This window comes from Perognathus longimembris, chromosome 23 (genome assembly GCF_023159225.1).
Source record: "Perognathus longimembris pacificus isolate PPM17 chromosome 23, ASM2315922v1, whole genome shotgun sequence".
NCBI classification, from domain to species: domain Eukaryota; kingdom Metazoa; phylum Chordata; class Mammalia; order Rodentia; family Heteromyidae; genus Perognathus; species Perognathus longimembris.
Genome location: NC_063183.1, coordinates 3,001,797 through 3,029,252, shown reverse-complemented (window position 1 = coordinate 3,029,252; position 27,456 = coordinate 3,001,797). Strand labels below are relative to the sequence as shown.

Sequence of the window (27,456 nt, the reverse complement as noted above, 5' to 3'; positions counted from 1 at the left end):
CCTTGCCACGCTCTAGCTTTACCCCGTGCGGAGGGGGGCGGGTCCGAGGAAGTCTATTTGCCCCGCCCACCGGCCTCGGCCCCCTAGCGCCGCAGGGCAGCCGCAGCCCTCCCGAGGGGGCATGAGCTCTTTTCCCGCTCAGACGCCTGCGACTTTAAGGGGCGGGGCTGAGCACGCTGTGGCGAAAGTGGATTGGCTGGGAGGAGAGGCGCTTCCGGAAGTGTCGCAGGAAAGAAGCCCCACGTGTACTTTTCGGCTCCCCATGGCGGCGCTCCTGAAGAGGCTGCTGAGAACCAAGACAGTCCTCGTGGCCCCGGGCCTCGGCGTGGGACGGCGGGAAGCAAGCCTGGGCACGGATCCTGGGGTGGCGGTACGAGTGCGGTTCGCGCCCAGCCCCACAGGTAACCTTGGCGGACGTGACGCGGCCGGCCGCGGCCCACCGTCCGTCCGGTCCCCGCCCTCCGAACGCTCCTCCACAAATAAATGGCTTCCGGTGCTGTCAGTCCGCCAGAGCCGCGCCGACCCCGCGCCCTGCAGCGGAGGTGGGGGCTCGGGAGCCGAAGTGACCGCATCATGTTTGCAGGCCCTGGTTCTCATGCTTTCAGTAACCGTGTATTATTGAGTATAAACTGTCAGGTACTTACTAGGTTCTGGGAGACAGGGTTCTTTGAAAAAGTGGAGTCCCCTGCTCTTGAGAAGCCTTCAACACGTTTGACATCTACAAAAAGTCATGGAGATGCGGCGCAAGCAGTAAAGCACTTGTCCTGAATTCAAGTCCCAGTACCGTTCAAAAAGATTTTTTTTTTTTTTGTCGTGGGGCTTGAACTCAGGGACTGGATGATGTCCCTTAGCTTTTTTGCTCAAGGCTAGCACCCTACCACTTGAGCCACTTTTGGAAACTTACCAAATATAAGCTCATTTCTTTGTATGAGGTTCAACACACAAAATTGTTCAGAGTTGCTAGTAGCTAGAGTTTACTCTGCTTCTATGTTTACCTGTTGTGAACTGGCAAGTTTGCAAACCAGCACTGGACTGAAGGCCTTACTTTGCAAAACACTCCCAATAGTGGGCCAAAGCCAGAGATTGTTTGGATCCAAATTTCAGTCATTGCCAATTCCTAGATGTATAATTCTTCACCTCTGAGTCTCAGTTTTGCCATCTGTCAATCATGGCTAATAGTACTAGCTTCCTGCCTTTGAGCCGGTTCAGCAGAACCATTTAGCAGGATCTATACATGTAGGATGCATTTAATAAACAAGATTCTATTTCTTTCTTGCTTGCTGATTTGCATGAAAAACACAAATAGAAAAAAAAAAGGCTGTTGACCACAAACAGATAAAAAATCTTTCAAGCAACAAAGATCACTGCAATAGCTCAAATTAATTGAAGGTGTACTTTGGTTAGATACCAAGCAGCTACCTAATAAGAAGGATCCTATTTTTGTGTTGTTTATTTTTTCTCACAGATGAGGAAATTGAAGCTCATCAAGTTAAGTAGTGCTGGACACCAATGGCTTCGTGCCTTTAATCCTAATTACTCAGAAGGTCCTAGCTACTCAAGAGGCTGTGATATGTGGATGGTAGTTCAAAGTCAGCCCAGGCAGAAAAACCCATGAAACTCTTATCTCCAATTAACCAGCAAAAAGCCAGAAGTGGAAGTGTAGCTTAAGTAGCAGAGTATCAGCCTTGAGCAAAAAAGCCAAGTTCCAGCCCTGAGTTCAAGCACCAGCCCTGGTAGACACAATTCAAATTGTATGATATGGATAGAGTACAATGCATAACGTGGTTTTACAGTATTTAAAATGTGTTGTTCTCCCGTATTTGACTTTTTTTTTTTTTTTTTGGCCAGTCCTGGGGCTTGAACTCAAAGCCTGAGCACTGTCCCTGGCTTCCTTTTGCTTAAGGCTAGCATTCTACCACTTGAGCCACAGCTCCACTTCTGGCTTTTGGTGCTTAATTGGAGGTAAACATCTCACAAACTTTCCTTCCCCAAGCTGGAACTTCCCCAGGCTGGCTTTAAATGAGATCCTCAGATCTCAGCCTCCTGACTACATAGAATTTCAATCATGAGCCTTTGGCTCTTGTATTTCACATAGGTCAGAAACCTGGTGGTTTTCTAGTTCCAGGATGAGGCTCCAAACTTCCCATCTTTCAATGGCTGGCTATTTGAAATTGCTTGAGACATTCTACCCTGGGCAAAGCTGTTTGCCCCTTGCTGAGGCCTGTAGCTCACTTTTTCTGTTAGGGCTGAACCACTCTCTTCTGTCAGGGTTCTTGCACCTGGGCGGTCTTCGCACTGCTCTCTACAACTACATCTTCGCCAAGAAGTACCAGGGCAGCTTCATTCTGAGGCTGGAGGACACAGATCAGACCCGCCTGGTTCCTGGGGCAGCTGAGAACATTGAGGACATGCTGGAGTGGGCAGGTGAGGCTGCTGAGCTCTTGGGGTCTGGGGTGAAGGATGGCAAGGAGTTCACAGGGTGCTTTAGGCATTGTGAAAATGCTGAGCCTTTCTCAAGCTGAGGTTGAAGACTGAATTAGGATTCCTGGTTCTAGAGCTTGAGCTCAAGGCCTAGGTTCTTCCCTTACCTTTTTTGCTCAGGGTTAGGGCTCCACTATGGAGACAGAGCTCCACTTCCTGCTTTTGCTGGTTATTAAAGATAAAAGAGTCACAGATTTGCCTGCCCGGGCTGGCTTCAAAATGCATTTTTTAGATCTTCACCTTCTGAGTAGGTAGGATTATCAGTGTGAGGGAGTCACCAGGACCAGGCTTGGTGTTCCTTTTCTTATCACAGAATTCTTAGGTCCATTCCCTGTGGGGACCAGGCAGGAAACAGTCTGCATGGGACTTGGAGGACACAGCCTCATCCAAAGGATAAAGTGCCTGTGAGGCCCAGCTCCTGCTCCCATGGGAATGCAGGCTCAGCTTGTCCAGTGTCCGGATTCCAAGAGGAGCCAGAAATCCAGATGTTTTTGTGAATACTTCCTATTGTTAAATCTAAGCTCAGATTTTTTTTTTTAACCATACCGGGTGAGCCAAACAAAATGTGTGCAGTCTTTGAAGTGGAGCTTCTGGTTAGAAGTGAAGTCCTGAAGACAGCTAGGCTGAGGGAGAACAAAGAGGAGTATGTCTCCCTGTGTGTCCACACCAACTCCTACAGTCCTACCTAGGACAAGCCCTGTGAGGTGTCATGACCACTGAAGAGAAATGGCCCTATGACAATACCAAGACTAGGGACATGTATTCTCCTCCAGGTAAATTATTCACTGGGTTCTGAGGCCCTGGCCAGCCAAAACCCATTTTCCTTCTTGCTTCTCTCCTGGAAGGTTTCAGCCCATATTCAATTGAGATTCATTAAATAAAGGAACCAAGATCACTTACTGTAGTCTACGAATCCCTTTCAGGTGCTGAGGACTAGTGTCCCGGGAAAGACCCAGGGCATAATGACAAAAAGGAGATATAAGAAGACTTGTTCTTGCTTTTTTTTTCTTTCTTTCTTTTTTCTTATTTTGCTTTTTTGAGGAAGGATTTTGCTCCGTACCTAAACATCCTAAGAGTTGAGATTACAGGTGGACAGGCACCACACGTTAGCCTAACGTGTGTGCGCACGTGCACGCACGTGTTTGCTCTAGTACTAGGATTTGAACTCAGAACTTCATTCTTGCTTGGCTTGTGCCTTACCACTTGAGCCATACCTCCAACTCTGCTTTTACTGGTTATTTTGGAAATGCAGGACTAAAGGATTTTCCTGTCTGGGATGGCTAGGCGATCCTTATCTCTCAGCATTCTGAGTAGATACGATTACAAGCCTGCCTCTCTTGCGCGCGTGCACTCTCTTTTAAATTTTATTTTATGTTTTGGTACTACTGAGGTATGAACTCAGGTTCTTGCGCTTGCTAGGCTAGCACTCAACCACTTGAGCCACACCTCCATCCCTGATGTTTGTGACAGGTTAATACCACTGTTCACAGACATTGTGCTTCACTCGTAACCTGGACAACAGACCTCTGTCATCCTACCCTGCCATTAGTTTAGTTGGAGTCTCATGAACTTTTACTCCTGAGCTGACTTCAAACCTGGGCTGGCTTTGAAATGCAATCCTCAGACTGAGCCTCCTGAGTATCTAGGGTTAAAAGTGAGAGCCACGGTACCTGGCAGTATTTGGCTTGTTTTTGCCTTATCTCATTCAACCTGTTGACTTCTAGCTTCATCTACTTTGCTGCAAATGACAAACTACTGGATGCTGGTGGCTCATACCTATAAGCCTAACTGCTCGGGAGGTTGAGATCTGAGGGTCAGGGTTCAAACCTAGCTGGGGCAGCAAAGTCCATGAGACTTATCTCCAATAAACTACTCAGAAAAAAGCTGGCACTGTGGCTCAAGTGGTAGAGTGCCTTAAGCAAAAATTGGCTCAGGGAAAATGTCCAGACCTTGGGTTCAAGCCCCTGAACTGGCAAAAAACAAAAAAAAAGTTCCTCCTTTCTTATGGGTGAGTAGTGTGTATGATATAACCCATAACCCATTAGTTTCTTTATCCATTCTCCAGGTTTTGGGCACTTTGCTGATTCCACTGATTGGCTATTATGAACACAGCTCTAGTAAACATGGGCATGAAGCACGTGTCTTATATATTTAGATTTCTTCAGATAAACACTTAAAAGAGTGTCATAGGCTGAGTTAATATGTGTGTGTGCATGCTTTTCCAGTATTAGGGCATGAATTCAGAGCCTGAGCACTGCCCAGTAGCTTTTCACTCAAGGCTGTGTTCTGAATTTTTGGAGGTGAATCGGAGATACACAGTCCAGCGCTAGTGGCTCAAGCCTGTCATCCTAGCTACTCAAGAGGCTAAAATCTGAGGATCACGGTTCAAATCCATCCTGGGCAAGAAAGCCCATAAGACTCTTATCTCCAATAAACCACCAGAAAACTGGAAGTGACACTGTGGCTTAAATGGTAGAGTTCTAACCTTGAGCTGAAGAGCTCTGGGATAGCACGCAGGTCCAGAGTTAAAGCCTCATGACTGACAAAGAAAAAAAAAACAACAAGAAAGAATCTCACAGACTCTCCTGCGCTGGCTAGGCTTCAAACTGCAATTCTCAGGTCTCAGCCTCCTATGTAGCTGGGATTACAGGTGTGAGTCACTGGTGTAGTTTTAATTTTTAAAATTGACTTCTTACAGATTTCCATAGTGTTTGCAAGAGTTTACATGCCCACCAACAGTTTATAAGAGTCTTGTGTGTATGTGTTTGTGTGTGGGGTGTGTGTGTGCGCGCGGGCATGCGCGCGCTGCTCCTGAGGCTCATCTACCTTAAAAGCAGTCTTGAGGGTGGCCAGCTTCCTGGACCCAGTATCATTACCCTGTACAAGCTCTGTCACAGCCAGAAAGGACACAGAAGGTCAGCCAAGCCCAGCAGACTAGATCGTCAGCCTTACACCCTCTCTCTATTCACTGCTCAGGCCTGGACTGGTTTCTCTTCCTCAGGGAAAGGATAGGTGGAGAGGAAGTTGGTGTTAGAGCACCCTCAACACCATTTCACTCCTCAGGTACCAGGCAGTTACCTGGAGGCCCAGCCCCTTTGTACTTGGTTTCATAATCTCCAAAGTGAAGTCCAAGTAGTATTGATTATTGGGATTGTTGGAAGGCTGGAAAGGTTTAGTATGAGCTGAGTGCGGTGGCACACAACTGTCATCCCAGATAATGAGGGAGGCTGAGATAGGAAAACAAGTTTGAGACCAGCCTAGACAAAGATCCCAGACAGTACCTGAAAAAAAATTAACTAAAACCAAAAGGACTGGAGCATGATCCAATGGTAGAAGGGAACGAGGCCCAGAGTTCAGTCCTCAGTACTGAAAAATAATAATAATAATACTGTATTGCAAAGTGCCTAAAGTCATGCATGGGACTCAGTGCTGTGTGTCTCCCTCTGCTCCCCAGGCATCCCCCCTGATGAAAGCCCCCGACGTGGTGGTCCTGTGGGGCCCTACCAGCAGTCCCAGCGGCTGGCCCTGTATGCCCAGGCCACAGAGGTGCTCTTACGCTCTGGAGCTGCCTACCCCTGCTTCTGCTCCCCGCAGCGACTGGAGCTCCTGAAGAAGGAGGCCCTGAGGAGCTACCAGACACCCCGGTGAGAACCCTGGCCAGTGCTCGATGTGCAGTCACTGCTGCATAACAGCTGTCCCTGCCCCTTGGTTGCCTGTCAGTTTCTATGGGTTGAGGTCTGGGCAGGGCTTAGCTGGGTTCTTTGGCTGGGTACCTTTGCCATTTGGGTCTCAGCCAGGCAGGCTTTTTATTATTATTATTATCATTATTATTATTATTATTTTGTTCCAGTACTGGGGCTTGAACTCAGAGCCTGAGTTCTGTCCCTTAGTCTTTTCCACTCAAGACTGGTGCTCTACCACTTCCTACCTTTCTTTTAATCCCCCTGTACTTTTTTTTGTATGTATATGTGACAGTCCTGGGGCTTGAATGCAAGGCCTGAATGCTGTCCCTCAGCTTTTTTTGGTGGTTAACTAGAGATGTGAGTCTCATGGACTTTCCTGGCTTTAAACCATGATTCTCAGATCACAGCTTCCTAAGTAGCCACAGGTGACAGCTGATGGCCTGCAGTATTTGAAGGCACCATTGGGGAGGAGCTGCCTCCACCTTCCTTCTAGGCTGTTGGTGGGCCTTGAGTACCATTGGTTCCTCGCTGCATAGGCCTCTCCAGAGGGCAGCTCACAGCATGGCAGCTCTTGCTCAGAGAAGACAAGGAGAGAGCCAGAGGGCCCACAAGACAGAAGGGGAAGTGATGTCTGGCCATGGATAGAAGGTAGGCAGTAGGTCCAGCCATACTCGGTGGAGAGCACTGGTTCATGTGAGAAGCTATCTCAGGCAGTCGTTTTAATCATTTTTTTTAAAACTCTGTGGATATTTATTATACTTCAAGTAACAAAACCTATGAATTCCTGTATATGGTACAGTGATATAATACTCTACAATACAAAATACAATGTACAGAAATTTCTATCAAGTAGAGGTAAAGAAACACACTTGAGCCAGGTGCTGTTGTAATCCTAGCTACTCAGGAAGCTGAATATGAGGACCACTAATCATAGCCAGCCCAGACAGAAAAGTCCCCAGGAGACTCTTATTTCCAGTTAACTACAAAAACCATAAGTGGCACTGTGGCTCAGGTGATAGAGTGCTAGCCTTGAGCACCAAGAAGCTGAGGGGAAGTACCCAGGCCCTGAGTTCAAGCCCCATAACTGAAAGAAACACATACACACACACCACTTGCTTTTTGCACTTGGGTATTTAAATAAGAAAACATTGCCTTATATGTAAAAAATCACATTATTTTAATAGGTAAAATTTTCATGTGTTTAAAATGTCCAGAAAGGAGGCTAGGGATTTAGCTCAGTGGAAGAGTGCCTTCCTGGCGAGTGCAAGGCTCCGAGTTCAGTCCTCAGCTCTAGGGGGGAAAAAAATCTATTAAAAAAATCTATAAAATGTCCAGAAAGATCCAGAATGAGGGGGCTGGGAATGTGGCTTAGCGGTAGAGTGCTTGCTTGCCTTGCATGCATGAAGCTCTGGGTTCGATTCCTCAGCACCACGTAAGTAGAAAAGGCTGCAAGTGGCTCTGTGGCTTGAGCGGTAGAATTCTAGCCTTGAGCAAAAAGAAGCCAAGGACAGTGCCCAGGCCCTGAATTCAAGCCCCAGGATTGGCAACAACAACAACAAAAAAAAACACAGATCCAGGATAAGGCCCTCACTTCCCAGTATCCAATATCTAGTGTTGGGCTTAATTCTCTGTACAGGATGACCAGTGCTTCCTGTTGTCTTCTTTGCCCTAATTGGTTGCACGCATAATGTGTAGGGTGTCATTCCAGTACTGTCTTGAAGGCTGGCTCCATACCAGTCTACAATTCTTTCTTTTTCTTTTTTCTTTTTTGTTGGTCTTGGGGCTTGAATTCAGGGTCTGGGAGCTGTCCCTGAACTCTTTTGCTCAAGGCTAACATTCTGCCACTTCCAGTTTTCTGGTGGTTAATTGGAGATGAGAGTCTCACAGACTTTCTCTTGCCACTAGGCCATATCCCCAGCCCTCACAGACTTTCTCTACCGGGACTGGCTTTGAACCTTAATCAGATCTCATCTTTCTGAGTAGCTCCAATTACAGGTATGAGCCATCAGTGCCTGGCTCACAATTCTTTCTTAAACTTGCTTAATATTCCATAGTATGAATATACCATCTATTAATCAGTTCCTTATTAATGGACCTTTTTGTCATTTTTTATCTGTTATGGTGACATTTTGCTTATGTGGTAGTTGTAGAATGGCAGGGTCAGTTTATACTGGTTCAAACACTGGTCAGCAGGAACATAATAACATTAAAGTTCCACTTCTGGTGAACTATTGGACAAGGGTTCAAATGTTTGTACATGGTTGCAACATCACCTGCAGTGTTGTGTTTCTAAGATAGGATCACACGTTGTAGCCCAGGCTGTCCTCCAACTTGTGATCCTTCTACCTCAGCTTCCTGAGTGCTGGGATTACAGGTATGCATTATCACACCTGGCATTGATAGATAGATGGATGGATAGATGGATGGATAGATAGATAGATAGATAGATAGATAGATAGATAGATAGATGCAGTCTACAAGTCCATTAAATTGTCACATCTTATCATGGGATCTATGCAGCCATCTATTGATTGTGATTGAACATTTCATTGTGTCAAAGACTGAACACAGGCTTTACATTTGTGTTTCACTTAGGACGAGTGAATACAAGTAAGGGAATACCTTGTTCAAACTGACTCGTTGGAATGCCCAGAACTCTTGCCAGAACAAGCCTCCTGGGGACCTGGTAACACACAGCTTCCTGTTCACCTGAGAGGTGCATTTCTGACAGGCTCCAAAGTAGAACTGGTGCCAGGTGTCCATACATCCCACTGAGTAGCGAGGACAAAGCCACACAGACATCCTCTCTCCTGCTGCAGTCTGGGGTGGGTGGCCAGGGTGACAGGTTGCTCAAGATATTAGGGCTACATTGTGGCCTCTTTCTACTGCTATGCCTTCTCCAGCTCCAATGAGACAGCCACCTCATAGGGAAACATCCAAGGAGGACTGAAAGCAGGGAGTTGGGGATTTAAGAAAGGATCTAGGGCTGGGGATATAGCCTAGTGGCAAGAGTGCCTGCCTCGGATACATGAGGCCCTAGGTTCGATTCCCCAGCACCACATATACAGAAAACGGCCAGAAGCGGCGCTGTGGCTCAAGTGGCAGAGTGCTAGCCTTGAGCGGGAAGAAGCCAGGGACAGTGCTCAGGCCCTGAGTCCAAGCCTCAGGACTGGCCAAAAAAAAAAAAAAAACTTAAAAAACAAAAAAAAGAAAAAAGAAAGGATCTAGCTGGGTACTATGGTGCACATTTATAAGCCTGACTACTCAGGAGGCTGAGATAGAAGGATCATAGTTCAAGGCCAGCCTGGACAAAAAGTTCCATCATCTTATCTCAACAGAAAAGGCTGGTACCTGTCATCCCAGCTGTGAGTTCAAACTGTGGTATTGAAAAACAGTAACAAAGAATCTTTCCTCTGTGACTATTCCTTAGCTTCATGTGGAGAGGAAAGCCTTTCTTGGACCTTAACCCTCCCTTCCCCACCACATGGAGTTTTCTGCCTCCCAGGAATAGAATGGGAATCCCCCCCCCCCCCCCCCCTGTCCCCTAGCACTGGGTCCTGGGATTGCAGGCTTGGCTGTAGGGGACTTCACCTTGGTCTCCCCGCTTGTCACTTCTTCACCAGTAAGGGAAATGAGGAATGGCTGGTAGGCAGGTAGACATTGAAGTCTGTACCTTGCAGACTCCCCCCTCACCATTGCTTTCATTCTAGACAGAGCTTATAAGGAAATCAGTGACTGGCCCAGAGTCACATCATGTTCAGAGACCAGGGAAGGAACTAGTGTGCAACCACTGTCTTTTACCAGGTATGCTGCTCTGCCTCTGACAGGTATGATAATCGGTGCCGGAACCTGAGCCAGAAGCAGGTAGCCCAGAAGCTGGCCATGGGCCTGAAGCCTGCCATCCGCTTCCGCCTGGAGGAGGATGCACCAGCCTTCCAGGACCTGGTGTATGGCTGGAGTCAGCATGAAGTGGCCAGCGTGGAGGGAGACCCAGTCATCCTGAAGAGTGATGGCTTCCCCACATACCACCTGGCCTGTGTGGTGGATGACCACCACATGGGCATCAGTCACGTGCTGCGGGGCTCTGAGTGGCTCGTCTCCACCTCCAAGCACCTGCTCCTGTACCAGGCCCTAGGCTGGAAGCCACCTCTATTTGCCCACCTGCCCCTGCTCCTCAACAAAGATGGCCACAAGCTCTCCAAGAGGCAAGGGGACATTTTCCTGGAGCATTTCATGGCAGCTGGCTTTCTGCCAGATGCTCTTCTTGACATCATCACCAACTGTGGTTCGGGGTTTACAGGTACCTGTGCAGTCATGGTGGCACAGTTAAACTGTGCAGAGCAACGGCTTTGCCACTTGCCAGCCTCATGAACTTAGACCAGTTGTTTTGTTGTTGTTCTTGTTGGTCGTGGGCTTGCACTCAGGGTGTGGGCACTGTCCCAGAGCTCTTTTGCTCAAGGCTAGTGCTCTACCACTTTGAGTCACAGCACCAATATCCAGTTTTCTTAGTGGTTAATTGGAGAAAAGAGTCTCTTGGCCTTTCCTGCTCAGGCTGGCTTCTAACCACGATCCTCAGATCTGATCCTTAGATCTCATCCTCCAGAGTAGCTAGGATTACAGGTGTAAACCACCAGCACCTGGCTCAGTTCATTATTTTGTACAGCAAATGTTTATTAAGCCACACTGTGTGAAGGCTGGGGCTAGAAAATGAGCACACTGAGTCTAGTTCTTACCTTCAGGATGCTTAAAGCTCCTTTATTTGAATTCTGATTGTGAGGATGAGAGTCTCCTTCACAGTAGTTAACGGGGACTCACCTAAGGGTGTGGGGTACCCCTCACTGCCTTCCACACAGTAACCCCCACTATAACCCCATGATGGCTGCCATTACACAAATGTGCTCTCTAAGTATTGCAGATGTCTGCATGGATCTGTTTTCCTAGGCTGAGCCCTTAAATGTGGCCCAGGACTCAGCCCAAACCCTGAAGGATCAAGCTCCAAGTACAGTGACCTCTTGTGGCACAGACTTTTGTTGTTGGCTTGGGTTTGAACTCGGGACTTTGTGCTATCTAGACAGCTGCTCTACTGCTGCTTTGCACTATCTAGACAGCTGCTCTACTGCTGGAGCTTCTGTCACCAACCCGTGGCAGGGATTTCTTTTTTTCTTTTTTCTTTTGTAATTTATTTATTAATTAAAAACTTTTGACAAGGAGTTGTGCAAAAAGGGTACAGTTACATAGTAGGGCAGTATGTACATTTCTTGTGATATCTTACACGCTGTTTTTCTTTCCCTTCCCTAGGTCAGGTAGACATATATACAATACCCAATGTATAGTAGCCATGTGGCCTACGCCCAAGAAAATTTGCCTAGGGCTTTGTCTAATGTTGACATTAGACAATATGTCGACAGTAGTCTTATATGAATGTACATACATAGTTTTGAGCTATTGTATTCCACTGAGAGGTCGATTTTTGACCTTTATATGTTGAGTAGTTGTTTGGTTTTAGTTACATACTGTTGGGTCGCTGACCCAATCCTGTGGGAAATACCATTTGACAAGCAGTTTTTGGTTTCACAGACCTGGTCTCTACTGTCTCTCCATCTCCCTTTCTTAACAGTCATATATTAGGGAGATCATGCCCCTTTGTTTTCTGTGTTCTAGGCTTGTCTCGCTTAACATTATTTGTTCAAGTTCTGACCATTTCCCAGCGAATAACAATATCTCACCATTCCTAATCGCTATGTAGTATTCCATTGTGTATAGGTACCATATTTTTTGGATCCATTCATCTGTGGAGGGGCATCTGGGTTGTTTCCATATTTTGGCTATTGTGAATTGTGCCGCGATAAACATGGAAGTGCAAATGTCTTTTTGATATCTTGGGACCTGCTGTTCAGGATAGATGCCTAGGAGTGGTATGGCTGGGTCATAGGGTAGGTCTATATTGAGCTTTTTGAGAAACCTCCATACATACTGTTATTTGTTGAATGGTCTTTCTATTTTCAATCAGATTTATCTCTTCTTTAATCTTTGTGATCTCTCCCCTCCTAGTCGTTTTAGATTCTGTCATTTCTTGTTTCTCCAGTTGTTTTAGTTTCATCGTGAGGTTATTCACCTGCTCTGCTTCCATTCTTTTAATGTGAGTGCTGAGGGCAATGATCTTGCCCCTCAGTACTGCCTTAGTTGTGTCCCATAGGTTTCTTTGTGATGTGTTTTCATTGTCATTGTGGCTTATGAATTCGTTGATTTCATGTTTAATTTGGTCTGTGGCCCAAGTGTTGGATAGCAGTGTGGGGTTTAGCCTCCAAGAGTGTGTAGAGCCTCTGTGGTATCCTTTGTTGTTGAGGGTTACCTTTAATCCACTGTGATCAGATGATAATACATGGGATGACGTCAATACTTTTGTATTTGCTGAGGTTCTTTGTGTGCGCTATGACATGGTCTATTTTGGAGTATGATCCATGGGGTGCTGAGAAGAAGGTGTATTGGGTCTCTGTAGGGTGGAAGATTCTGTATAGATCTGTCAGATCCATTTGGGATATGGTGTTACTTAGGTCCTCAGCTCCCTTGCTTATCCTCTGGGTGTTGGATCTGTCTCTTGGAGAGAGTGGGGTATTAAAGTCTCCCACTATGATTGTGTTTGGGTCTATCTTGTTCTGTAGTTCTGTGAGAATTTGCTTGACATATGTAGGGCCTCTTTTGTTCGGTGAGTATACATTTATCACTGTGATGTCTTGATTCTGGATTTTTTCCTTGTATTAAAATGTAGTGGCCTTCTTTGTCTTTTTGAGTTGATTTTAATGAGAAGTCCAGCTTGTCTGAGATCAGGATGGCTACTCCTGCCATTTTGGTAGGTGCGTTTGCTTGGAAGATCTTGCTCCATCCTTTCATTCGGAGCCTGTTTTTATCCCTTGCTGTAAGGTGGGTCTCTTATAGACAACAGATGGCCAACTTTTTGTTTGCGGATCCATTCTGCCAGTCTGCTCCTCTTTATCGGAGTTTATACCGTTTATATTCAAAGAGATCAAGGATAAGAGTGTTTTTTCTCCTTCCATTTTCTTTTTGGGCTGTTTTTCCTCTTTTTTTTTTTCTTATCTTTAATGAGCTGCTCTTTCTGTTGGGCCCTGGCTATTGTAGTTTCTTTCTGTTTCTGTCTGTGTGTCCTGTACTGTTTCTGTTGGGTGGGATTTCCCTCTTAGAATTCGGTGTAGGGCTGGTTTTTTATTCACATACTCCTTTAGATCCTCTTTGCTATGGAAAGATCTGGTTTTCCCCTCGAATATGAACTCCAGTTTCGCTGGATATTTTATTCTAGGTTGGCAGTGGTTGGCCTGTAGGACTTGGATGGTGTTCTTCCATTCTCTTCGTGCGTGGTAGGTTTGTGTGGAGAGGTCAGCTGTTATTCAGATCCTCTTCCCATTGTAATTAATTTCTTTCTTCGCTTTGGCTGCATTCAAAATTTGCTCTTTGTTCTTGAGATCTGAAGTCTTGGATATTATGTGCCTTGGCGTGGCTTTTCTAGGATCTATTCTGCATAGCAGGGATTTCTGAAATTGTGTCAGTAATCATCTGCTTACTGTTCTGCTCTTCTTTCATGTAACTTCAAATAGCCTTGAGGGAGCCAGGTGCTGGTTGCTCAGGCAAGTAATCCTAGCTCCTCAGGAATCTGAGGCCTGAAGGATTGTGATTCAAAGCCAACCTCAGGCAGAAAAGTCTGCAAGACTCCCATCTCTAATTAACTAACAAAACGCCAGATTGGAGGAATGGCTCAAGTGGTGGTAGAGCATGGAGTTCTGAGTTCAAACCCCAGTAATGACAAAAATCAAAAATCTTTGAAGGGTAGATATTTGTTATTCCCACACTTTGTATGGGGATGGTGAGGCTCAGAGAGGTTGAATAACTTGCCAAAGTCGCACAGCTAGTAAGTACATGGCATTTCAGATCTGTGCTTGACCATCCTGGCTTCCAGCTCCACAGAAGGAAGCAGCTGCTTATAAGAAGCAGCTAAGCAGCCTCCACCTAGACTAAGTGACAGAGGGAGGGAGGGAGGGAGGGAGGGAGGAAGGGAGGGAGGGAGGGAGGGAGGTGAGGGGGAGGAAGCTAAGTGTCTGGTGGCCTCACTTGCAGAGAACCAGATGGGTAGGACACTGCCAGAGCTGGTGACACTGTTTGACCTGAGCCGGATCACCTGCCACTCAGCCCTGCTGGACCTTGAGAAGCTCCCAGAATTCAACAGGTAGGTGGGGAATGGGGGTCCCTCCAGTAGAAAATGCCCTTCCTGTCCAGTGCTCATAGTGAAAGTGTAGTAGACTCTGGAGTCGCCCCTTCATTCTGACTTTAAAGTATGCTGTCCACCGTTCCATGTCACCTAAACTACTCAAGTTTCATTTTCTTTTCTCTAAAACAGAAAAGAGGGGCTGGGGATATGGCCTACTGGCAAGAGAGCTTACATGTATACATGAAGCGTTCGATTCCCCAGCACCATATATATAGAAAATGGCCAGAAGTGGCGCCGTGGCTCAAGTGGTAGAGTGCTAGCCTTGAGCAAAAAGGAAGCCAGGGACAGTGCTCAGGCCCTGAGTTCAAGGCCCAGGACTGGCAAAAAAAAAAAAAAAAAAAACCCAACTTAAAAAGCAAAAACAGAAAAGAGTGATTATTTTCCTTGTTTTCTTTTTTTAGTGCCTGTACTGGAGCTTGAACTCAGCCTAGGTGCTGTCCCTTAGCTTTTTGCTCAAGGCTAGCATTCAACCACTTGAACCACAGCTTCACTTCCAGCTTTTTACTGGTCAATTGTAGAAAAGTTTCACAGACTTTCTTGCCTCAGCTGACTTCGAATTGTGATCCTCAGATCTCAGCTTCCTGAATAGCTAGAATTACAGACATGAACCATAATCTCCCATCTTTTTACTGATTGTAATTATTGTTTTCTCCCCCCACTTTCCACTTTTTGTTTATTTGTTTTGTTTTTGTTGCCAGTCCTGGGGTGTGGACTCTGGGCCTGAGCACTGTCCTTGGCTTCTTTTTTGCTCAAGGCTAGCACTCTACCTCTTGAGCCACAGCACCACTTCTGGCTTTTTCTATATATGTGGTGCTAAGGAATTGAACCCAGGGCTTCATGTATACGAGACGAGCACTTTACCACTAGGCCATATTCCCAGCCCCCCACTTTCCACTTTTTATTCTACTTTAAAAATATAAGCTGGGTGCTGATGGCTTACGACTGTAATCCTAGCTACTCAAGGGGGCTGATATCTGAGGATCAGGGTTCAAAGCCAGCACAGGTGGGAAAATCCATGAGACTCTTATCTCCCAATTAATGACCAGAAAACCAGAAGCGGCACTGTGGCTCAAGTGGTAGAGCACTATCCTTGAGCTAAAGAGCTCAGGGACAGTACCCAGGCCCAGAGTTGAAGGCCCACAACCAAGAAAAACATACAACTATAGCATTCAAACCTCTATTTAAAGTCATGTCTTAACACAAATACTTGCCAAGTTCAACTTGTGCAACAGTATAAAAGTATTATAGAAGGCTGGGAAGATGGCCTAGTGGTAGAGTACTTGTCTAGCATGCATAAAGCCCTGTGTTCAATTCCTCAGCACTATATACACAGAAAAAGCCAGAAGTGGCGCCGTGGCTCAAGTGGCAGAGTGCTAGCCTTGAGCAAAAAGGAAGCCAGGGGGCTGGGGATATAGCCTAGTGGCAAGAGTGCCTGCCTCGGATACATGAGGCCCTAGGTTCGATTCCCCAGCACCACATATACAGAAAACGGCCAGAAGCAGTGCTGTGGCTCAAGTGGCAGAGTGCTAGCCTTGAGCAGGAAGAAGCCAGGGACAGTGCTCAGGCCCTGAGTCCAAGGCCCAGGACTGGCCAAAAAAAAAAAAAAAAAAAAAAAAGGAAGCCAGGGACAGTGCTCAGGCCCTGAGTTCAAGCCCCACAACTGGCAAAAAGAAAAAAAAGTATAGAAAACAGAATAGGGGGCTGGGAATATGGCCTAGTGGCAAGAGTGCTTGCCTTGTATACATGAGGCCCTGGGTTCGATTCCTCAGCACCACATATACAGAAAATGGCCAGAAGTGGCGCTGTGGCTCAAGTGGCAGAGTGCTAGCCTTGAGCAAAAAAGAAGCCAGGGACAGTGCTCAGGGCCTGAGTTCACGGCCTAGGTCTGTCCAAAAAAAAAAGAAAACAGAATAGGTTCTAAATGATGAAGTAGGAGGAAGAAAGAGCATTGCTTAGCATTGATGTGTAGATAGCTGTTTTCCATTCTGTGTAGACATATGTGAGTAGATAGCTATCAGACCAAAGCCCACATGAAGTTTAACAACAGGTAACATCTGGCTTCTCCTATGGACCAGTAGGCCAGTCTTGTATTTAGGTCCTCTTCCTGGCCTCAGCCTGGAGCCTCTCTCCATGGGAACGGAGTCAGAGTGGATGAGGGAATGAGAGCTTCATGAACTGAGAAGCAGGCTAATGCCCTCTGAGCACTGCCTCCATTCTCACTGGAAAATAAAAATGGGTCTTGTCCACCTTGAAAATCAAAGATTCCAATTTTATGTGTCAAAGAAAATTCATTTGCCGAAGCAAAATTTGCTCAGGCCTTGAAGGTAGATCCTCCATTTTCAGAGGCCCAGAAGGTCAAGCTATCAATACCGTCTCTTCATCTCTGTGTGCAACATCTTATCTCAGGCTCTTGCTAGTGGACAGTCTAGGTCCTGGTGACTACCGATAATCACATGGACATCCAGGGTCCTCCTGAAAACTCTGCTTGGCATTGTTAGTCAGGGTGTGGGCAGGACGCCAGGGCCTAGAGGCATCAGGGGCAGAAGTAGCAGTGGCTACAGGGATGTTTTCATAATTAAGTGTTGCCTTACAACTGTGCCTTGCACAGTCCTGGCACATGGACAGTGTCCCATAAATGGCAGTTACTAGTTTATCATTACTATTTATATTCCTGGCCACTCACTCCTGGCATGGACCTGGTTGACACCCCTAGCCTAAAAGGCATCTTCATTTAGCATCCTTCCTCATGTTTCACCCAGCCAGCACAATGAGCACTGTCTCATGCCATTGAGTCTGTATTTCAGGTACTTGGTATTTCAAAGTAGTCCTTCATCTTGAAAGCCAATGTGATGACAGTTCAGAGGTTGTTGACCTGTCTCAGCCAGGACCATCCATGGTCAGTCAGGTTGTCCTGGGCACCTTCTCTGGGCACTGGTTTAGTAACAAGCTCTTATTAGTACCAAGAACTCATAGCAATTGCAGCTGTTCTAATATGACTATTTTTATGATTTTTCCGAGCAGACCTGCAAGGAAGACAGGTAAATGGTTTTGCCCTGTATACCCATGAGGCCCAGGACAATTTAAATAAGTAGCTCAACTCACACTGTAAACAGTAGACATCTTTCATATAGGGTGTGTTTGAATAAATACAACATCCATGCCTGTGTAGTTGTGCTTTCGTTGTCATGGAGAAAGTGGTATTTGAGAGGAAGGTGGAAGCAGGTCAAGAAGATGCTTTGTGATCTCTAAAGCAGTCAGACTTTGCTGAGTGAATCACTGAGGGATGCCCACGGGCTTAATGCAGCCAGCTGTTATGTACAGATGTTTCTGTAGTGAAGCCTCTGATGTGATTATCTCAGAAGTCATAGTAGGCCAGGCACCGATAGCTCACATTTATAATCCTAGCTACTGAGGGAGATCATGGTTCAAAACCAATCTGGACAGGAAAATCAATGAGACTTATTACCAATTAATCACCAAAAAGCCTGAAGTGGAGCTGTGGCCCCAGTGGTAGAGCACTAGCCTTAAGCAGAGAAGCTCAGGGACAGCACCTTCAGTTCAAGCCCAGAGACTGGTATTAAAAAAAATGGCTGGGGGCCAGTGGCTCACAGCTACTGGTCTCTCAAGATTGTGTTTCAAAGCCAGCCTGGGCAGCAGAGTCTGTGAGACTTACCTCTAATTAGCCACCAGAAAACTGAAAGTGGTGCTCTGGCTCAACATGGTAGAACACCAGCCTTGAACCAAAAAAGCTCAGGGACAGTGTTCAGGCCCTGAGTTCTAGCCCCACACCTGGCCAAAAAAAAACAAAGTTCCTTGTCTGTGGAACACCTGGATTCTCTAATAAATCATTTCATAAACGTAATGAACAATTTGATGGCAGCACAGAGGGAAGCTCATGATGTCACCCTTCAAACTTCACCCACTGCCCTGGGGGAGCCTTGGAGGCAGCAGCACAGGGTGGCCCTTTGACTTTTCCTGCAGGCTGCACCTCCGTCGACTGGTGAGCAATAAGGCCCAGAGGGGCCAGCTGGTAAAGAAGCTGCAGGCCCTGGTGGAGGAGGCTTTTGGGAGCCAGCTGCAAGACAGGGCGGTCTTGGACCCCGCATACTTGGAGAGGATCATTGTGCTTCGACAGGTGTGAGCCTGGGGGCCCTGGGAGGCAGGGCCATTCTTCCCCTTCTAGTGCCCTGTTGGCATTGCTGGTTATGACTGCCCCTTCCCCAGGGCCACGTGTGCCGCCTGCAGGATTTGGTCTCTCCACTATACTCCTACCTATGGATGCGCCCCACCGTGGGCCGAGCGCAATTGAGTGCCATCTCACAGAAGGCGGATGTGATTGCTGAGCGCATGCTGGGGTGAGTACCTGCAGACTCAGCTCGGGCTTCCATGCCCTCCCCCACTTTCCACCCTTGACAGCCTCCTCAGCCCTTCTTCCCCATTGGACCCCAGCACAGACCCATAGTCCAGGGAAGAGTACTCATTCGTTGTTTTCTTGGGCAGCAGAGCAGCCCAAGGGACACAGGGACACAGGGGCATTCCAAAGAACGCAGCACTGACCTCCGTGGCCTGAGTCCACCTTAGCTGCATTCCATTTTTGCTTCTCTCTACATTTTCTTTTTTATTTTGTGTGCCAGTATTGGGGCTTCATTCAGCTTATGACCTAAGTACTGTCCCTTAGGTTTTTCACTCAAGGGTGATGCTCTACCACTTGAACCATACTCCACTCTGACTCTTTGCTGGTTAAGTAGAAATGGGAGTCTTACAGACTTTTCTGCCTGGATGGCATCAGATTTCAGCCTGAGTAACGATTACAGGTATGAGCCACCAGCACTCAGCCGCTCCTTCTCTTTAAGGACTCAAAAGCTACATATACCATTTCTACCCATGCTCTGCTGACTATAGCTATATATTCTGGCCTCACCAACCTGCCAGGGAGTCTGGGAAATGTTTTGAAGTTTGGCAGCTATATGCCAGGCTGAAAGTTCTGTAGCTGCAAAAGAAAGGGAGATAGCAGGCAAGAATGACTATATAGTTCTCTTCTCACAGGTTTTTTTTGCAATGTGATATTTTGATTATTAGCATTGAAACCTAATTAGAATTTTTCCCCTACTTAATGATATAGCCCTTTGTTCTTCTTCTTCTCCTCTTCTTCCTCCTCCTTTTTATGGTACTGGTCCTAGGGTTTGATCTCAGGGCCTAGGCACTGTCCCTGAGCTCTTTTAACTCAAGAATAGTGTTCTATTACTTGAGCCACAGCTCCACTTCCAGCTTTCTTGCTACTTAACTGGAGATACGAGTTCTCAGACTTTCTTGCTCAGACTGGCTTTGAAGTGCAATCCTCAGATCTCAGCAGGTGTGAGCCACCAGCTTCCTGGTTATTTCTTTTTTAAGTTAACTGACAGGGTGTCCATGTTGCTCAGGCTGGTCCTAAACTGGACTCAGGTAGTTCTCCATCTTGAGGAGTGCCACGAAGCTGAGACTGCAGCAGAGACTACTGTACCTAACTTTGTTCAGAACTTGGAGAACGTCTACATTCTTTTCCACAGAGAAACCTGTACCATAGTAGTGTTTTTAGCATCACTTATTTAGCTCCTCTCCTATTACTGGACATTTGAGTGGCTGTTACAGAGAATGGTGCAGTGATCACCTAGCATAGGCATAATCAAGCGTGTTTACAAGTTTATTTCCAGGGTCAATCCACAAGTTCTATTATTAACACCACTCTTAATTTAGGACATTCCACAGCAGGAACCATTAGTTCTGTATCACCACAGCTTGTGTCTTAACTCCTCAGCCTGCCGTGGGATTGGATGGCAAGCACTGGGACTCCCACTCTAGGCAGGAAAGCTGACACCCAAATGTTTGAGAGCTGCCAGATCACTAGAAGTTCTTTTGGGGCCCACGCCAAGTGTTGGACTAGCTCTCATGTGGCCAGAGTTGCCCACAGTGGCCATCTGGGGCCTGTCAGTCTTCCTTCAGTTCCTGGGCAGCTGCTTTCCTTAATGGAGTAACAGTAGGAAGAGTGCTGATTTGCTTCCCACATTGCTTGCTTGCTTTCCCTTTTTCCTTTCTTCCATCCCTCCCTCCCTCCTTCCCTCCCTTTTTTCTGCTGGCATCACTGGTATTTAAATTCAGGATCTTGTGTTTGCTGTGCTGGCTCTCTGCCACTTGAGCTACACTCCAGCCTCTTCTCTTTGTCCTTTTTTTTTGGCCAGTCCTGGGGCTTGGACTCAGGGCCTGAGCACTGTTCCTGGCTTCTTTTTGCTCAAAGTTAGCACTCTACCACTTGAGCCACAGTGCCACTTCTGGCCGTTTTCTGTATATGTGGTGGTGGAGAATTGAACCCAGGGCCTCATGTATATGAGGCAAGCACTCTTGCCACTAGGCCATATCCCCAGCCCCTTTCCTTTTTTTTTTTTTTTTGCTAGTCCTGGGGCTTGAACTCAGGGCCTGGGTACTGTCCCTGAGCTTCTTTTGCTCAAGGCTATATATTACTCTACCACTTGAGCCACATTGCCACTTCTAGCTTTTTCTGTTTATGTAGTACTGAGGAATTGAACCCAGGGCTCCATGCATGCTAGGCCAGTATTCTACCACTAAGCCACATTCCAAGCCCTCCCCCCAACCTCTTGTCATATTCCATTTTATGTTTTTAGTATTTCATTCTAAAACAGTAGTGGCGGGGCTGGGAATATGGCCTGGTAGTAGAGTGCTTGCCTCATATACATGAAGCCCTGGGTTTGATTCCTCAGCACCACATAAACAGAAAAGGCCAGAAGTGGCGCTGTGACTCAAGTGGTAGAGTGCTAACCTTGAGCAAAAAGAAGCCAGGGACAGTGCTGCTCAGGCCCTGAGTTCAAGCCGCAGGACTGGCAAAATATAATAGTAATAATTGCAGAGAACCAAGGGAGTTCTCTGGGGTCTCTTCTATAAGGGTACTAAACTTAACTCTCCCCCCCAAATCCCCATCCCCTCCTCCTAATACCATAATACCATCACCTTGAGCATTTGAAAATTTGGAAGATATGAACGTTCAGGCCAATGCAAGCATGCAGTAAGAATTGTTACTTTTAGGCCAAGCATAGTGGTGCACATTTGTAATCTCAGCTACTTGGGAGCCTGAGACAAGAAGATTATAAATTCAAAGCTAGCCTGGGCAACATGTAGGGTTTTTTGTTTTTTGTTTGGGGTTTTTTTTGGCCAGTCCTGGGCCTTTCAAGGCTAGCACTCTGCCACTTGAGCCACAGAGCCACTTCTGGCCTTTTTCTACATATGTGGTGCTGAGGAATCAAACCCAGAGCTTCATGTATATGAGGCTAGCACTCTTTCCACTAGGTCATATTCCCAGCCCCACATGTAGGGTTTTGGTTTTTTTTTTTTCTTTTTTTGTGCCAGTACTGGGGCTTGAGATCAGGGCCTGAGCACTGTCACTTAGCTTTCTCAAGGTTTTCTTCCTCTGCCACTTGAGCCACAGCTCCACTTCTGGCTCTTTTGGTGGTTAATTGGTGAGAAGAGTCTCACTGACTTGCTTTGAGCCACGATCCTCAGATCTCAGCCTCCTGAGTAGCTAGGATTACAGGCGTGAGCCACCAGTGCCCAGCTACAACACAGATTCTGTCTCAGAACAAAAACACAAAGAGGGCTGGGAATATGGCCTAGTGGCAAGAGTGCTTGCCTCATATACATGAAGCCCTGGGTTCGATTCCCCAGCACCACATATATAGAAAATGGCCAGAAGTGGCGCTGTGGCTCAAGTGGCAGAGTGCTAGCCTTAAGCAAAAAGAAGCCAGGGACAGTGCTCAGGCCCTGAGTTCAAGGCCAGAACTGGCCAAAAAAAAAAAAAAAACCCCACAAAGAAGCTGGGTGCCAGTGGCTCTTGCCTGTAATCCTAGCTATTCAGTAGGGGGCTAAAATCTGAGGATTGCAGTTTGAAGCCAGCCTGGGAGAAAAATTTGGGAGACTCTTATCTCTAATTAATTACCAAAAGAAAAAAAAAGCCAGAAGGAAGGCTGTGGCTCAAATGGTAGAACACAAGTCTTGATGAAAAAAGCTCAGGGACAGTGCCCAGGCACTGACTTCAAGCCCATGACCAGCTGGAAAAAAAAAAAAAGAAAAATTTCTTTTGTTGCAAACTGAAGGTCAACTGCTGATATTCTGGCAGTTTAGGAAATCTGTGTGCACTAAGAAATTTTTCTTTTTTCTTTTTGGCCAGTCATGAGGCTTTAACTCTGGACCTGCTGGTGGTTGTCCCTGAGCTTCAGCTCAAGGCTAGCACTCTACCACTTGAGCCACAGTGCCACTGTTGGTTTTCTGGTAGTTAACTGTATATAAGAGTCTCATAGACTTTCCTGCCTGGGCTGGCTTTGAACTTTTATTCTCAGATGTCAGCCTCCTGAGTAGCTAGGATTGTAGGCCTGAGCCACTGGCACCAGGCAAGAAAATATTTATTAAAAATCACTCGGGGAGGGGTGGGGCTGGGAATATAGCCTAGTGGCAAGAGTGCTTGCCTTGTATTCGTGAAGCCCTGGGTTTGATTCCTCAGCACCACATATATAGAAAATAGCCAGAAGCGGCTCTGTGGCTCAAGTGGCAGAGTGCTAGCCTTGATCAAAAAGAAGCCAAGGACAGTGCTCAGGCTTGAGTTCGAGGCCCAGGACTGGCCAAAAAATAAAATATCAGTCTGGGGACTGGGAATATGGCCTAGTTATAGAGAGTTTGCCTCCTATCCATGAAGCCCTGGGTTCTATTCCTCAGCATCACATATATAGAAAAGGCCAGAAGTTGCACTGTGGCTCAAGTGGTAGAGTACTAGTCTTGAGCAAAAAGCCAGGAACAGTGCTCAGGCCCTGAGTTCCAGTCCTAGGACTGGCAAAAAAAAAATCACTCTGAACCCAGTTTCCTGAGCCAGTAGTACCCCCTCTGAGCTGACCTTTGAACCACATGCCTATGGACCCTCTTATTCTGGGCTGGAACAGATGTTTACAAGAGCAGTGCTCGAAGAATGAGGGGTGGACCCAGGAGCTCATCTGGATTGCCAGGAGTGTGGGGGCACTTGCTGGCTTGTTGGACTTTCTATTCACTACATGCTTCCCTTGTTGGGAAAAGGAAGGTTCTAGCAAGTTGGTAGCAGGGCTGTTCCTTGAAGCAGTCTCCTGATTTCATTCTGCTCTGCTATATTACATCCCCAAAGAAATCTCTTCTAGCCAATCTTGAGGCTGTTTCAGATACTTTCTCTAGAAATTAGCCAGTCTTCCATTCCGTGATGCAATGCATCCCTGAGGCATGTTTCCCCCCACCCCTGCATCCCTGAAGTGTTCTCTGTGTGTGTGTGTGTGTGTGTGTGTGTGTGTGTGTGTGTGTGTGTGTGTGTGTGTGTGTATTCTGGTTGTTTGTTTTTGTTTTATGCCAGTCTTGGGACTTGAATTAGGGGCCTGGGTGTCATTCCTAAACTTTTTTGCTCAATGTTGGTACTCTACCACTTGAGCCACAGCTCCACTTCTGTCTTTTTTTTGTTTTTTTGCATAGTTAATGGGAGATAGAGTCTTCTGGATTTTCCTGCCTAGGCTGGCTTGAGATCCTCACATCTCAGCCTCCTGAGTAGCTAGGATTACACCTGTGAGTCACCAGCCCCAACCCTGAGTTTCTTGTGACAATGACTCTTAAGTTTTTGTATTGCGCTGAACTTAGCATGTGTTCAGGCACCTTTTGTAGTACCTGTCAGGGCTGATGTCATCACAGCCTGTGTAGGGCGGATACTGTCAGCAATTCCTGTGCACAGGTGGAAAGGTAGACGTAGCAGTTGCATGGCACACAGGCCGCCATTACACATCCTCCCGGGTCATTTGTGTACCCACTTGCATAGCTCATGTGTGCATGTAGTCCCTTTTTTTTTTTCCACCTTGGACAGAGGTGATGGGAAATACCTCCCCACACCCTCAAATCTGGGCCTTCATTGTGAATGAGAGGCCATCTGTAATGTGTTCCTTCCCACACACTTGCCCCTGGCCCATGCTGGCTCCCTTGGACTGGTCCTCTTCTAGGCTTTTGGAAAGATCTGGTACGAGCTTCACTCAGGACATGCTGAATGGAGAACTGAAGAAGCTGTCTGAGGGTCTGGAAGGCACCAAGTACAGTGACGTGATGAAGCTCCTCCGAGTGGCCCTCAGCGGACACTTGGTGCGTGGGGTGATGGGCAGGGCTGCTTTCTGGAGCCACCCACAGATTGGCTCAGCTAGCATTTACTGGCAGGCACTGAGAATGCTTTGGGGGAATACAAAGATGGCTGAAGCATTGAGTCACCCAGTAGACTATCATGTTTTGACCATATTTTTATCTATATGCAAGTACCATGTAAGTACTGTGTGTACAGTAGTGAGTGAAACACAAAAGCCAGGCACCAGTGGCTCACGCCTGTAATCCTAGCTACTCAAGAGGCTGAGACCTGAGAATCTTAAGACAAAAGGCTATGAGATTCCAAACACTAAAACGCCTAGAGTGAAGCTGTGGCTCAAGTGGTAGAACTCCAGCCTTGTCACAAAAGCTCAGAGACAGGGTCCAGGCCCTCAGTTCAAGCCACAACATTGACACAAAAACACAAATAAGAGCAAGGGAAGGGGTGACATTGTCCAAAAAGAAATGTACTCCTTACCTGACTTATGTAACTCCTTTGTGTACCACCTTTATAAAAATAAAAAAAAATAACTTAAAAAATAAAACAAAACCACAAGCCCACTTCATGGGCTTCAGGAAGGGAACAGATCTGTCAGCAGTCTACCTAACTGGAAAATGTGCTTCTGAAACCCAGTGTCATCCAGGAAAGAGAAGGACCATTAGCACTGGGTCTATAACTCACTGTAGAGCACTTATCTAATGTGCTGAGGTCCTGGGTTCCATCCCCAGGGCCATCAGTCAATCCTAGCTACTCAAGAGACTGAGATCTGAGGATCGCAATTCAGAGCCAGCCCAGCCAGCCAGTCCACAGGACTCTTTATCTTCGGTTAAACACCAAAAAGCCAGAATTGGAGCGGTGATAGAGTGCCAGCCTTGTACAAAAAAAAACAAAAGCCAAGCAGGACTGAGAATGTGGCTTAGCGGTACAGTGCTTGCCTAGCATGCACAAAGCATGTACAAATCAAACAAAGGTTCGATTCCTCAGTACCACATAAAACTGAAAAGGCCAGAGTGGTACTGTGGCTCAAGTGGTAGAGTGCTAGCCTTGAACAAAAGAAGCTCAGGGACAGTATCCAGGCCCTGAGTTCAAGCCCCAAGACTGGCAAAAAAAACAGGCAAAAGAGCAATAGGAGAGTTCAAGCCCTAGAACCATCATAAAAGATGAGCTTCTTGAAAACAGGCTACAGGTTGAGACTTGAGCACAGGTCCTGAGGTAGTTCCAGGCATCCAGTAATGATTTTGCTCCCCTCCCCCTCTCTTTTTCATAGCAAGGACCCCCAGTGGCTGAAATGATGGTGTCCTTGGGACCCCAGGAAGTGTGGGAACGAGTCCAGAAGGTGCTTTCCAGCTAAGGAGCATGTGTGCAGGACAGTGGACATGGCCCCAGGATCCTGTGCCCTTGGAAACTGCCTGACACAAGGAGGCAGCCTGCGGGTTAGGCCTGGCAGCGGGACCAGGCATGGAGAGTTTAACCAAACTCAGAGCATTGACAACGCCTCAAAGGGCCAGGGAAGCCCATCCCACAGCTCTTCAATTCCAGGAAAGATGTCCTTCTGTATGGGTTTCCACACCACATTCCACACAGGGGTTAGGAGCTGGAGCACAGAAAATGCTGCCTTCCAGAACAGTCCAGAGGGCTCAGATACAGATTTGTTAGGGCTGCTATCAGCAGAACTAAGTGGTGGTGGCTCATACATCAGAGATTGCTTTTCTCCCAGAAGCTGCAAGTCCAAGATCAAGTCTCACAAGGTTGTTTCTCATGGGCCTGTCTCCATGCTTGCAGACTGCCATTTCTTGCTGTGTCCCAGGTCTCCTTGGAACCCCTGCATCCCTGGCTTCTCTGTGTGTGTGCTAATCAACTCCTCCCAGGATACCAGTCACATTTAATTAGGGCCCACTCTCCCAGCCTCATTTTACTCTTAACACCTTTTCCAAGGCTCCTCGTGTCCTTATACAGTTCACATCCTTTGGTCCTAAGGGTCCTGTGGAGTGTGGTGGGGGGAGAGGGTGGTGTCCTTATACAGTTCACATCCTTTGGTCCTAAGGGTCCTGTGGAGTGTGGTGGGGAGAGAGGGTGGACATAGTTCAACCCCTCACAGCTTGGCAGCAGCCTGAGCTAATAACTGCCAGGAACCCACACTTGACAAAGCCAGGGCCTAGCTAGACATGAAACGTTCTTTGGGGATTGTAAAGTGAGAAGTTACTCATTGGCCAAGGGAAGCACTTCTGTTTGGTGTTAGTTTTCATCCTTGGACCTGGGGGCAGCCTGTGCTCCTTTCCCCAGAGAGGGAGCTCCTCTCTCTCCTTTCCCAGTCCTTCAACTGAAGACTTTGCCCCTGCCTATTTGGTGTCTTTTTCTCTATAGCCACTCCTTTCTGCCATCACTGTAAAGGGAATTTTTCCCCCTTGGGGTCTTAGATGACTTGGAGTAGCTAAAATGAAAAGGAATGAGGAGACAGGAAGGGACTAGGGACAAAAACCTTCTACGTTTCTCAGGCTCCAAGTGAGCAGCCAGCCTCAAAGATAGCTACGGGCCACCCCTTCCTCCACATGGTAGAGGCTGACTTGTGTGACCAGCAGGCTGGCCTTGACCTCCAAGGTCATCAGACACCTCAAAGCTTCTAGCTTGTTCCCCTCAATTCCCTATCAGGAAGACACTGGAGCAGCCCTTTGCAGGGTCTTGCCAACGGCCATATGGGTGAGAGGTGTGGGAAAATGGTCTTTCCATCCTAGCCAAGTAGTGGAGTGACTGCCACCTCCCTGAGAGATCCAGAGCTGCTCAGCAGAGCCCCTCTGGAATGTAAGTGAAGGGGTTGTGAAATAGTAAATGTTTATTTTGTCAAG

At 47.0% G+C, this 27,456-nt stretch overlaps 1 protein-coding gene across 3 annotated transcripts; it reads left to right on the top strand.

Moving 5' to 3' along the window:
• The first annotated feature begins 121 nt into the window (after positions 1–121).
• Positions 122–27,456, top strand: Ears2 (glutamyl-tRNA synthetase 2, mitochondrial). 3 transcript variants are annotated; one of them, XM_048331858.1, is made up of 9 exons: positions 122–401; positions 2,269–2,424; positions 5,936–6,125; positions 9,992–10,464; positions 14,292–14,400; positions 18,424–18,577; positions 18,688–18,797; positions 24,483–24,618; positions 25,881–27,456. In XM_048331858.1, exons 1-9 carry the CDS (start codon positions 122–124, stop codon positions 25,962–25,964), a joined length of 1,692 nt encoding a protein of 563 aa, XP_048187815.1. In that variant the 3' UTR covers positions 25,965–27,456. The 3 variants fall into 3 exon arrangements, with proteins under 3 accessions (XP_048187815.1, XP_048187814.1, XP_048187817.1); XM_048331857.1 differs by having other exon boundaries at positions 18,667–18,797; XM_048331860.1 differs by lacking the exon at positions 2,269–2,424 and having other exon boundaries at positions 18,667–18,797.

Bases quoted from the DNA above. Each gene is read 5' to 3' on its own strand.
- Ears2 (XM_048331857.1), top strand. From the start codon at position 122: ATGAGCTCTTTTCCCGCTCAGACGCCTGCGACTTTAAGGGGCGGGGCT. The intron at 10,465-14,291 runs GTACCTGTGCAG...CCTCACTTGCAG, and splicing joins CTGTGGTTCGGGGTTTACAG to AGAACCAGATGGGTAGGACA. The intron at 18,578-18,666 runs GTGTGAGCCTGG...CCCCTTCCCCAG, and splicing joins GGATCATTGTGCTTCGACAG to GGCCACGTGTGCCGCCTGCA.